This window comes from Mustelus asterias, chromosome 4 (genome assembly GCF_964213995.1).
Source record: "Mustelus asterias chromosome 4, sMusAst1.hap1.1, whole genome shotgun sequence".
NCBI lineage: Eukaryota > Metazoa > Chordata > Chondrichthyes > Carcharhiniformes > Triakidae > Mustelus > Mustelus asterias.
The window spans coordinates 123,733,131-123,746,874 of record NC_135804.1 but is presented as its reverse complement, the minus strand read 5'-3'; the positions used below and the strand labels follow the sequence as shown (position 1 = coordinate 123,746,874).

The window sequence follows — 13,744 nt, the reverse complement described above, 5'->3', positions numbered from 1 at the left end:
TCACTTATTGCAAACTAATCAAATGGAATGATTGGCTCACCCGACACACTGGAAACTTAGGCAGGGAGCCCATCTAATTCCCTGTCAAATTAATGGATGGCAAAGGGGCGAGTCCCATTGGGAGCATGGACTCATTTTCCTGTGTTTGCTGTACCCTGACAAATCAGTACCTCCAAGGGGCAGGAAATAAAAAGTCTATTTTCTCTCGGCATGAATTCTGAGCAGTTTTACAATTGGCCAGTTGAAAGACACTGCGGGGGTGCCGTATGACTTGAACCGCAGCACAAAATGGACAACAGCGCATCTGCCCGTTTTACACTGCCAGCTTTCCTTTGAAAACCAGGAGGAGTGCAAAACCAGATAGCGGTGAACTTTTGCCCGGCTTGCAAGACAAGGCAAATCTCATTCCCCTCCCTGTGTTTAATCCGAGTTTTTGTAGTAGATTTGCTTTTGGAGTTAATATGTTGTCTTTTATTGCTGAAAAGTGTCGCTCAATTTCCATTTGTTTTTAAAGATTTTGAGCAAAGATACATTGAAAAGAAAATGATGGGTGAAATAATTTTTCATGCTTGCATCCTATCTATAAACATTTCAAATAGCAATGATACAGGCCTTTATAATCATCAACTGGCCTTGATGTTGTATTGATGATTCTATCTTGCAGATGCGTGATAGGTCACATTTTCATTAGTTTATGCTAGACTATTATTAACACAGCCTCTAATTGTGAATTGTAGGGATGATTGTGAGCGATCGAATTTTACCTTAACTTTTACAGACAGGCAGGATGGTCGCTCTGACTGGTGTGGGAGTTATTTCCTTGAGTTTATTAGTGCAGTGTGAGTTTTAGTCATGACTATTTTAAAAGCATGACTGCTTGAAAAAAGATTTGCAGAATTCACAGAGGGATTGTTAACAGCTCAGAAGGTTGTTATTTGACCCAATGTGTCTGCATCGGCTCTCCGAGTAAGCAAGTCACTGAGGGCCATTCTCCCACCTCGCTGTAACCTTTGCATTCTTTTTGTTCAGATAAAAATCTAATTCACTTTGAAGTGCTTCAATTGAACCTACCTCCGCCACACTCAGTGCATTCCAAACCCTAAACGCTCTTTGCACAAATAAGTTTTTTTTCTGATATTGCTTTTGCTGCTTTTATCAATACTTTAAACTATCTCCTCTCATTCTTGATCCATTCACAGAGGGAGCAGTTACTCCCTATCTACTCTGTCCAGACCCTTCATGATCCAGAATACCTCTATCAAATCTCCTCTCTGCCTTCTTTTCTCCGAGGAAAACAGCCCTAACTTTTCCAATCTATTGACCTAATTGAAATTCCTCATCCCTGGAACCATTTTCATGAATCTTTTCTGCACTTTCTCCAAAGCGTTCACATCCTTCACAAAGTGCATTGCTGATAACTGTATGCAATACTCCAGCTGAAGCCAAGCTAGTGTCTTATACCAGTTCAACATGTCCTCTTCCTTGTAATTATTAAAACAGCCATGGATACTGTATGCTTTATTAATCACTCTCTCAACCTGCTCTGCCACTTTCAATTACTTATGCACATATACACCCAAGTTCCTCTGCTCCTGCGTTCCCTTTAGAGTTGTACCATTTACTTTGCACTGTCTCTCCATGTTTTTTCAACCAAAATGAATCATCTAACACTTCTCTGTATTGAACTTCATCTGCCACATGTCCGCTTCTTCCACCAACTTGTCTATGTCCTTTTAAAGTTTCACACTATCTTCCACACAGTTTACAATGCTTCCAAGTTTCATATCATCTGCACATTTTGAAATTGCGTCCTGTACATCAAGGTCTAGGTCATTAATCGACATTAGAAAGAGCCAGGATCCCAACACTGGCCCCCAAGGGAACCTGACTACAAACTTACCTCCAGCTGAGAAAAGATCCATTATCCACTGCTCTGTTTCCTTTTGCTCAGCCAATTCTGTATCCAGATTGTTAGTATCCATTTTATTCCATGAGTTCTAACTTTGCTCACAAGTCTGTTGTGTGGCACTGTTGTTTTGGAAGCCCATGTACAGACCGCATGGGGCGGCACGGTAGCACAGTGGTTAGCACTGCTGCTTCACAGCTCCAGGGTCCCGGGTTCGATTCCCGGCTCGGGTCACTGTCTGTGTGGAGTTTGCACATTCTCCTCGTGTCTGCGTGGGTTTCCTCCGGGTGCTCCGGTTTCCTCCCACAGTCCAAAGATGTGCGGGTTAGGTTGATTGGCCAGGTTAGAAAATTGCCCCTTAGAGTCCTGGGATGTGTAGGTTAGAGGGATTAGCGGGATAAAATATGTGGAGGTAGGACCTGGGTGGGATTGTGGTCGGTGTAGACTCGATGGGCCAAATGGCCTCCTTCTGCACTGTAGGGTTTCTATGATTCTATGATCAACAGCAGTACCTCTTATCAATCCTCTCTGGAGCTCCTCAAAAAACTCCAGCAAGTTCGTTAAAACATAGTGCGGGATTTTTCGGCTGTACACGCCTCAAAACCGTAAAATCCCACCCGAGGTCAACAGACCTTTGCATGGTCCATCCCCACTCATTACGATTCCCATGGCGGGCGGAATAGGAAAGCTCCCCCCATCATTTCTCTAGACAAATCCATGCTGGCTTTCCTGAATTAACCTTCATTTGTTCCTGTAATTATTAATTTTGTTACAACTGACTGTTTCTTGAATTTTCCCACCATTGAAGTTAAGCTTTATGGTCTTAGTTGCTAGGCTTATCTTTACACCCGTTTTTGAATAGGAGTCTAAATTTGCAAATCTCCAGTCCTCTGGCACCACCCCTGACTCTAAAAAAGACTGAAAAATTATAGTCAATACCTCTGCAATCTCCATTATCACTTCTTTTAGCATCCTTGGATACATTTCAGTTGCTTCTGGTGCTTTATCAATCTTAGGTACAGACAGCCTATCCAATACCACCTCCTTATCAGTTTCAAATTCCTCTAGTGTTTGAATAACCTCCTCTTTCACCATGGCCTATATTGCATCTTCTTCCATGGTAAATACAATGCAAAGTGTTCATGTAATTCTTTAGCTATGCCCTCTACCTCCTTGAGTAAATGTCCTTTTTGGACACTAATTGGCCCCACATCTCTTTACCAACTTTTCTATTTTTATTCTGAGAGAACACTGTGATCGTTTTTCATGCTCTCTCTTTGCTCCTCTTATGATTTTTCACCTCCCCTTTGAACCTTCTATGATATAGAACGCTAGAATCTGTTATAAAGGATGTGATAAATGGACACTTGGATAATCATGATCTCATTGGGCGTAGTCAGCATGGATTTACCAATAGGAAAACATGTTTGACAAACTTGTTGGAGTTTTTGAGGATATTACTATCAAAATTGATAAAGGTAGCACAGTGGTTAGCACTGCTGCTTCACAGCTCCAGGGACCTGGGTTCGATTCCCGGCTTGGGTCACTATCTGTGTGGAGTTTGCACATTCTCTTCGTGGCTGCATGGGTTTCCTCCGAGTGCTCTGGTTTCCTCCCACAGTTCAAAAGATGTGCGGGTTAGGTTGATTGGCCATGCTAAAAATTGCCCTTAATGTCCTGAGATGCATAGGTTAGAGGGATTAGTGGGTAAATATGTAGGGATATGGGGGTAGGGCCTGGGTGGGATTGTGGTCGGTGCAGACTTGATGGGCCAATTGGCCTCTTTCTGTACTGTAGGGTTTCTATGATTCTATGATGGATTCTATGAGTGTTGATGGACATGGTGTTTTTGGACTTTCAGAAGGCTTTTGATAAAGTCGCCCACAGGAGGTGAATGAGCACAATAAAAGTACATGGAATAGGAGGCAATATACTAGCATGAATTCAAGATTGACCAACAGGCAGAAAACAGAGAGTAGGAATAAACAGGTTATTCTCCCATTGGCAGGCTGTGGCTCATGGGGTACTGCAAGGATCAGTACTTGGAACCCAGCTGACAACAACAAATATCAATCATTTAGCTGTGGGGACCAAATGTAATATTTTCAAGTTCATGGATGATACAAAACTAGAGCGGGAATGTGTGTTGTGAAGAAGATGTAATGTGACTATGGGAGGATTTGAACAGACTGAGTGAATGAGCAAGAATGTGCTGGATGGAATATAATGTGGGAAAATGTGAGGTAATCAATTTTGGTCAAAGGAACAGATGAGCAGCGTTTTTCCTGAAAGGTAAGACATTGGAAAATGTAGATGTACAAAGGAATGTGTTCTTGTCCATAAGTGACTGAAGGCTAACCAGCAGGTGCAGCAGGCTATTAGGAATGCTAATGGAACGTTAGCCTTTATCGACAGAGGATTTGAGTACAGGTGTTGTGAGGTCTTGCTTCAATTGTGTAGAAGCTTGGTTAGAGTGCACCTGAATACTGAGTGCAGTTTTGGTTCCCTCAGAAAGGATATTACTGTCATCGAGAGAGGGCAACTCTCTATCCTGGGAGTTGCTGGACTATTTTATGATGAGAGATTGGGCAAACTGGGCCAATGTATTTTCAAAAGTTTTGGAGAATGAGAAGTGATCTCACTGAAACCTACAAAATGGCTAAAAGAATTGACAGGGGAGGTGCAGGTGAGATGTTTCCCTTGGTTGGGGAGTCCAGAATTATGAAGCACAATTTCAAAAGAAGGGGGAAGCCACTTAAGACCGGGACAAGGAGAAATTTCTTTATCCAAAGGGATGAGAGTCTTCGGAATTCTCTACCCCTGAGGGCTATGAAAACTCAATCATGGGTGGAATTTTCCCATCCCACCCGCCACGGGAATCATAGTGGGTGGGACATAGACCATACAAAGGTCTGTTGACCTCGGTGGGATTTTCTGGTCTTAGAGTGAGTACAGCCGGAAAATCCCACCTAAAGAATGTTTTTAGGGTAGAGATTGATAGATTTCTGATTAACAATAATGTAAAGGGGGTATGGGGGTGTGTAAAAAGCATTGATGTGTCTGATCAGTCATGGTTATATTAAATGCAGAGCAAGCTCGGTGGGTTGAATGGCCTTCTCACATTCCAATGTTCCTATTCAACCTGGTTCTTAATTGGATTTTCTACCAGACATCTGTCATAATAAGCGCTCCTCTTTTCTTCTTCATCTTAATTTTTATCTCATCCACCCTACCTTCCCTTTTGAGGGAATATACTTTGACTGTGCTTGAACTCTTGCTTTTTGGAGGAAGCCCATTGTTCTGCTGTCATTTTTCCTGCCAACATTTAACTCAAATTTATGCAACCCGGAACTGTTCCTACCTTACTGAAGTTGACTTTCCCCTGCTAATTATTCTTACTCTGGATTGTTCTTTGTCCTTTTCCATAGCTAGTCTAACCCTTGTGATACCATGATCACTGTTCCATACATGTTCTCCTCCTGATAGTTGATTCCCCTCATTCCTGAGAGCCAAGTCTAGCAGTGCCTCCTTTCTCACTGGACTGAAACACAGTGCTGTAGAAGGTTTTCATGAACATATTACGAAATCGTCCCCCTCGTTCCTAGAATACAAGAAAAGTAGAAAGAAACTTAAGCAAGAAGTAAGAAGGGCTAAAAGGGGTCATGAAAAAGCATTGGCCTGCAGGATTAAGGAAAATCCCAAGGCTTTTTATACATATGTAAAGAGCAAGAGGGTAGCCAGGGAGAGGGTTGGCCCACTCAAGGACAAGGGAGGGAATCTATGCGTGGAGCCAGAGGAAATGGGTGAGGTATTAAATGAGTACTTTGCGTCAGTATTCACCAAAGAGAAGGACTTGGTGGATGATGAATCTGGGAAAGGATGTGTAGATAATTTGAGTCATGTTGAGATCAAAAAGGAGGTATTGGGGTTCTTGAGAAACATTAAGGTAGACAAGTCCCCAGGGCCTGTTGGGATATACCCCAGAATACTGAGAGAGGCAAGGAAGGAAATTGCTGGGGCCTTGAGAGAAATCTTTGTATCCTCACTGGCTACAGGGGAGATCCCAGAGGATTGGAGAATAGCCAATATTGTTCCTTTGTTTAAGAAGGGTAGCAAGAATAATCCAGGTAATTACAGGCCAGTGAGCCTTACATCAGTGGTAGGGAAATTATTGGAGGGGATTCTTCGAGACAGGATTTATTCCCACTTGGAAATAAGTGGACGTATTAGTGAGAGGCAACATGGTTTTGTGAAGGGGAGGTCGTGTCTCACAAACTTGATCGAGTTTTTAGAGGTAGTGACGAAGATGATTGATGAGGGTAGGGCAGTGGATGTTGTCTACATGGACTTCAGTAAGGCCTTTGACAAGGTCCCTCATGTCAGACTGGTGCTGAAGGTGAAGTCGCATGGGATCAAAGGTGAGCTGGCAAGGTGAATACAAAACTGGCTTGGTCAAAGGAGACAGAGGGTAGCAGTGGAAGGGTGCGTTTCTGAATGGAGGACTGTGACAAGTGGTGTTCCTCAGGGATCAGTGCTGGGACCTTTGCTGTTTGTAATATGTATAATTGATTTGGAGGAAAATGTAACTGGATTGATTAGTAAGTTTGTGGACGACACAAAGGTTGGTGGATTTGCAGATAGCGATGAGGACCATCAGAGGATACAGCAGGATATAGATCAGTTGGAGACTTGGGCGGAGAGATGGCAGATGGAGTTTAATCCAGATAAATGTGAGGTAATGCATTTTGGAAGGTCTAATACAGATAAGAAATATACAGTAAATGGCAGAACCCTTAAGAGTATTGATAGGCAAAGGGATCTGGGTGTACAGGTACACAGGTCACTGAAAGTGGCAATGCAGGTGGAGAAGGTAGTCAAGAAAGCATACGGCATGCTTGCCTTCATTGGCCGGGGTATTGAGTTTAAAAATTGGCAAGTCATGTTGCAGCTTTATAGAACCTTAGTTGGGCCGCACTTGGAATATAGTGTTCAATTCTGGTCGCCACACTACCAGAAGGATGTGGAAGCTTTGGAGAGGGTACAGAAAAGATTTACCAGGATGTTGCCTCGTATGGAAGGCATTAGCTATGAGGAGAGGTTGGAGAAACTTGGTTTGTTCTCACTGGAACGACGGAGGTTGAGGGGAGACCTGATAGAAGTCTACAAGATTATAAGAGGCATGGATAGAGTGGATTGTCAGAAGCTTTTTCCCAGGGTGGAAGAGTCAATTACTAAGGGGCATAGGTTTAAGGTGCGAGGGGCAAGGTTTAAAGGAGATGTACGAGGCAGATGTTTTACACAGAGAGTAGTGGGTGCCTGGAACTCGTTGCTGGGGGAGGTAGTAGGAGCGGATACGGTAGTGACTTTTAAGAGGCGTCTTGACAAGTACATGAATAAGATGGGATTAGAGGGATATGGTTGACGGAAGGGTAGGGGGTTTTAGTTAAGTGGGGCAGCATGGTCAGTGCAGGCTTGGAGGGCCGAAGGGCCTGTTCCTGTGCTGTAATTTTCTCCGTTTTTTGCCCTTTATACTACTACTATTGCAGTCTATATTTATGTTGTTAAAGGTCCCCATTATAACTGATCTGCAATTTTTGCACTTCCTTGCAAATTTGTTCCTCTACATTATTTGTCCCTAGTTGGTGGTCTATGGACTACACTGAGCAATATAATTGTACCTTTCTTGTTCCTTCGCTCTAGCCAAATAAATTCTGTCCTTGACTTCTCTGTGATATTCTCTCTCTCGAGCACAACAATGCTCTCCTTAATCAATGCCACGCACCCTCCTCTCATTTCTTCCTTTCCTATCTTTCCTGAAAACATTGTAGCCAGGAATATTTTAGCACCCAGTCCTACCCTTCTTTGCCCCAGATCTCTCATCGTCATTATATCATATTTCCACATGACAGTGTGTCACTCTAACTTATTTGCCACAGTCCATGCATTCACATACTTGCACAGTAACCCTGCTTTAGGCTTTATTACTTTCTTCCTTACTCTGAGCTCACCTATTAACTTGCTATTCCCTATTCTGGTGCATTTTCTCTGTCCCATTGTACTGTGCACCTTGGTATTCCTCTTTGATATTGTTTTTTGGTTCCCGCATCCCTGCTCAATAGCATTAGCAAACTGCCCCACAAAGAACTCAGCCCCGATTCTATTTAGGTGCAACCTGTCCAGCCTGTACCTGTCACAATTCCCTCAGAAACAGTTCCAATGTTCCAAGAATCTGAAGCCCTCTCTCCTGCACTATCATTCCAGTCATGCATTCATGTGTTTTATCACTTGTGCATGGTACTGGGAGTAATCTGGAGGTTAATAGTTTTGAGTTCCTCCTTGCTAATTTCCTACCTAGCTCCCTAAATTTTAACGGCGTCCCTTTTTCTGCCCATGTACGAATGCGAACCACAACTACTGGATGTTCACCCTCCCTCCTCTGGCTGATCTGCAACTGTTCAGTTACATCCTTGATCCTGGCACCAGGGAGGACACACACCATCCCGGATTCACACCTGTAGCTTCAGAAACATCTAAAGTTTATTTATTTACTAGTCACATGTACGTTTATATTAACACTGTAATGAAGTTACTGTGAAAATCCCTGAGTCGCCACATTCTGGCACCTGTTCGGGTACACTGAGATCGAATTTAGCATGGCCAATGCATCTAACCTGCACGTCTTTCGGACTGTGGGAGGAAACTGGAGCACCTGGAGGAAACCCACGCAGACACGGGGAGAACATGCAAACTCCGCATAGACAGTGAACCAAGCCGGGAATCGAACCCGGGTCCCTGGCGCTGTGAGACAGCAGTTCTAACGACTCTGCCACCATGCTGCCCAGATCTATTCCCTTAATGATCACATCACCTATTATTATCACTATCATCTCACCTTCCTTGTATTCCCCTGTACAGCTGAGCCATCCACGGTGCCATGGATTCGGCTCCTGGCTGCACTCCCCAGATGGACCATCATTCTCATCAGTATTTGGAACTGAATGCTGGTTGGAGAGTGGGATGCACTCAAGCAGCTTCCATGGGACCTGCCTGTTCCTTTTTGATTCTCTGGTGGTCAGCCATTCCCTCTTTCCCTACAAACTCCTAACCAGTGGGCCAATCACATCTATAAATGAGTTATCCACAAAGCTCCCAATCTCCTGGATGCACACAGTGAAGCCATCTGTTGCTCAACTTCAGAAACCCAGAGGTTTAGCTGCTGCAATTTACGACACTTCCTGCACAAATGATTGTCCTGGACACAATAATTGCCCTCGAGTTCCCACATAACACAGGGTATGCACTCCTAGAGGTTGGAGCAGCCTTGCCATTCCTCTATTTATTGATTAATAACCTTGTCACTGATAGTAAACCTCACTACTGGAAATGAACCTTACCATATATAAATCTTTACCAATACTAGTAAACATTACTCCAATTAATAAACCTTACTAATACTGATAAACCCTACTAATACTCCACCTTACAAGTGATAATAAATCTTACTTAAAATTAGAAGATAAAATTCACTTGTTATTAAATGCTTAATATTCAGTTTAAAAAACTCCTAGTTGTTTACATTTACATTGAGTCGTTGGCTGCAATACACACCGGCCATTTTCTGTGATGTCCCTGTTTCCTGCACATTCCTGTACACCTCTGCCTCTCTCTCAGAAAGTGAGTGCTTGAGGCCTCGGCCCTTGGGCTGATTACGTGTAATTATTTTTGAATTCAGAACGAGATAAAAAAGTCCATCTATGAAAGGTATGTGCCGATGTTTTCAACTGGCTCAGTTCAGGCTTTGTCACTTTGGAAGATACGGAAGATGTTATGATCTGGAATGAACCACTTGAAAGGGTGTAAGGAACAGATTCAGTAGTAACTTACCAGCTGGCATGCTGGCACAGTGGTTAGCACTGCTGCCTCATAGCGCCAGGAACCCGGGTTCAATTACAGCCTTGGGTGACTGTCTATGTGGAGTTTGCACATTCTTCCTGTGTCTGCATGGGTTTCCTCTGAGTCCTCTAGTGTCCTCTCACAGTCCCAAGATGCACACGTTAGGTAGATTGTCCGTGATAAATTGCCCTTTAGTGTCCCAAGATGTGTAGGTTTGATGGATTAGCCCTGGGAAATACATGGGGATGGAGCGCAGGGGTGGGCCTGGGTAAGACACTCTTTCAGAGAGTCGATGCAGACTCGAATGGCCTTCTTCTGCACTGTACATTCAATCATTCTAGGTTGGCCATTATGTAACTTGAGCACACATAATGGATAGCTCATTTAGAATGTTTTCAATTTTGTTGTCTAAGTTGGGTTGTGGTTGCTCCTGCAACCACAACCCAATAACATAATAAATGCAGAGTGATTTCCAACAAAATCTGTCTCAAGACGTAATTCATCATTATTACTTCATGTTTAGCAACTAATTCTGCTGCAGATGTAGTGACAGTAAGTGATCAATTAACTACCTACGTACCAGTATTTATTTATTTATTAGTCACAAGTAGGCTTACAGTAACACAGCAATGAAGTTACTGTGAAAATCCCCAAGTCGCCACACTCCGGCGCCTGTTCGGGTACACTGAGGGAGAATTTAGCATGGCCAATGCACCTAACCAGCACGTCTTTGAACTGTGGGAAGGAACCAGAGCACCCGGAGGTAACCCATGCAGACACAGGGAGAACGTGCGAACTCCACACAGACGGTAACCTAAGCCAGGAATCGAACCTGGGTCCCTGGCGCTGTGAGGCAGCAGAACTAACCATAACTTCACTGTTAACCATAACTTCACAGCTAACCATAACTTCACAGCTTTTCACAGTAACTTCGTTGCATATAACTTGGTGCCACCGTGCCGCCCCACTTGCCAAGAGTGAAACAGATATGGAAACGTGTAAGCTTTTGTATTACGAGAGCACAGCTGACACATTCAACATCACGATATCCGAAACCCCTGAATCTAGTTGCTAACGTGGCACAAATTCCTCTGATCCAAGTTCGCTAGATTTGTAATCCTGAGTAGATTGACCGTAAGCACTGCCAGGTGAAGCCACAGGTGCTGTGAGTTTGTGCAAAGTAGAGGCATGACCATTTGAGTCTCACAAGGGGATACAAGATTGCAATTACCTTCAATCTGCCTACACAATGTTCTGACCCCCAAGCTTTAATTAGAAATATCACTCTTGCCCTTCCTGGTTCCGGGCAGCTCGTTCCAACCAATGTGGCTGGAAATGTATTATTTTAAAAACTTGCATCCCTCTATTGGTGCAGATGGAATTGAAGGAATTGCATTACTGATGAGCCATCCATGTTATTAAAATTCTCACACTGTTTAAACCACAGCATGAAGAAAACTATTTTTACACAGGGCAGCAGCATATTTGAAAACGGGCACCATTTTGTTTTAAGGTAGATGCAGGAACTCACATCGGGGTCCACGGACCGTGATGGACGCTTTCCATTGGCTTTGGTTTCCACTTCAGCGGTGCGTACTTTTGTATGCTCGGGTTCTCCAACATCATAAAATCCTAGGTCAAAAAATTTACAATGCTGAATGAGAACACTGTGGGCTCTACGTATTCATTAGCGTCAATGCACAATATTGACATGGTCCCCCAAAACTATTTCCTAATATGTACTGTATATAATATTGTCCTCCAGACATTATATAGACAATACAAGTATGAGAATGGTAGTTTACTCCCCTGGTGCTCCAGCACCATATATATGTATATTTTATATTGGAATTGGAAAATATTGATTTATTCTTCACCGAGAATCAGTGTCTTTCTCTTTGTTTGCAAATATCCATGTTGTACTCAAAAAGATTACCATTCTCTTCAAAAGAAGACCGAGCACGCTTTCATTTTTAAAAGATGTTTCTGACTTTTTTTGCATTGCTGGCTTGCAGGAAAAAAATGGGTTTTGTTATCAGAAATTGTTGACATTCTATTTCCCGTCAGCAAAGGCAGTCATTTCATCTAGTGCATGTGGTAGAAATTGAACTGCATGGGGGAGTAAGGGAACAGAAGATTGAAATGACGTCTCTTTCTATTCCAGAAAAAACCTAACCAGAAATGACTTTTGTCTAGACGAGTAGCAATCTATAAGCAGCTGGCCATTAATTTGTGATCAATACAGCCTCAAAGCTTGCCTTTGGCACATCCATTATAGGTTTATGAAAATAATTAGTGGTTTTCTATATCTTATGCTTTGTGTCAAGCATTAGTGGTTCTTGGGTCAATATTCATTCAGTGCTTTGATAAGAACATTTGTAAAGATAAATATAATCAATTAATCGTATACCTTTCGTGAGCTAAAATCTGTTAAATACAGTAAAATATAACTTATTACTACTCTTTCATCAATGTTCTAAGCCATTAATAAACTAGGATGTTATCCCACCACCTTCAACAGGACATAGTTATTGGCAGCACACACCTCTTAAAATACAACTAAACCCATTACAGGCAAATTAAACATTTTAGCCTAGGAATTATGGTCGGTGATCATTTATAGACAAGCATTTAACCTTCTTTGATTCACTCCTTTACTGAGAGTGCTACTCATTTGAAAAACGCTAGAATAAAAATATTGGGCATAGGATTGCCATGTGAACATGTTGCGTGCTCACACACCAACATTACCCACTATATTCTCCACGTTTACCTGTCATAAAAAAGAACAAATTGTCATGAGTGAGCTCCGAGCTAAAATCTAATTTTGGGATTTAATAATTAGAAACTTTTTGACCTTTCCCTTTTAAGAAGCATTATTTGTTTGACTGCCTCGATTATCTTGTTACTCACTGATGGATAGCCTAGATTCTCTGTATAAGATACAACATTATCACTTTGGATGGTTAAGTGAAAGTTTAAAATCTAGCTCTGAAGTTATTTTTGTCAATAAGTTTTACTTTCTCATTATCATGATTACATAATTCACTAGGGAAGGAACCAGCCATTCAATTTAAAATGTGCAAGATATTGAAGTAATGATATAAAATTAATTATTGATGTGATCAGTCTGCAGCAGCAGTTTTGTCTTATAAGCATTGTATGATCGAACAAGGGTACTTGAACATATCACTTTATTAATAACAAAATAGTCTCATTGATGCAAACATGAAATCAGATGCAAAATCTTTGATACTTTCACTTCTGTTGTGTTTACCTTGCAAATAGGATGGACGGAGCCAATAAATAGGAAGATTTCCACATACTTCCAGGATTTTTGAATTCAGTAGAAACTGTTGGTCTTTAATTGGTCGTTCAGCTGCCACCCAAACAAGGGACTCATCAAACTTCACTGGCATAATCTCATCTTGCTGTTGAAATGAATGGCGTATGTTAACATTTTTTGTCAACTGCCAAATAAAAGCAGGAATTCATTATTTTTTTTTAATTTGGCGGTTTCATCTAAAGTTGAATTGGAGAAAACCATGAATTTATTAATAGTACAATAAGAGCAAATGATGAGACTAATTAAATTCAACTTCAGTTTGAACATATGGTGTGGTATAATTGGTTTTTCCACAAGTACTGATTAGCAGAATTTCATTAGGAAACTTTGTGTGCTAACCTATTTTTCATCATTAGGCAATGCAAAAAAGAACTTCAAATACCATATCTAGAGTGATGCACTTTTATTAGACAAGACTTTTAGATGATGCTGCAGTGCAGGTACCAAGTCTGAGAGTAGACCTGAGTTATACTTCAGGCTATGTTGAAAAAATAGTTTTGTATAAGCCTGGATTGTGCAAAGTCTTTCTCCCTGGTGAGCCAAAGAGCTGATATTGTCCACCTGCCAATGTAGAAAATCGCCGTGGTATGACAGTCCAC

General features: G+C 42.0%; 1 protein-coding gene across 1 annotated transcript in view; it reads right to left on the bottom strand.

The window, feature by feature from the left end:
• tnmd (tenomodulin) overlaps positions 1-13,744 on the bottom strand; it is a 154,929-nt gene that overhangs the window by 22,362 nt on the left and 118,823 nt on the right. Inside the window, exons 5-6 of the mRNA XM_078210393.1 lie at positions 13,077-13,230; positions 11,331-11,431 (exon numbers count right to left, since the gene is read on the bottom strand). Coding sequence (XP_078066519.1) covers positions 11,331-11,431; positions 13,077-13,230 — 255 coding nt within the window. The remainder of the gene's footprint in view (positions 1-11,330; positions 11,432-13,076; positions 13,231-13,744) is intronic.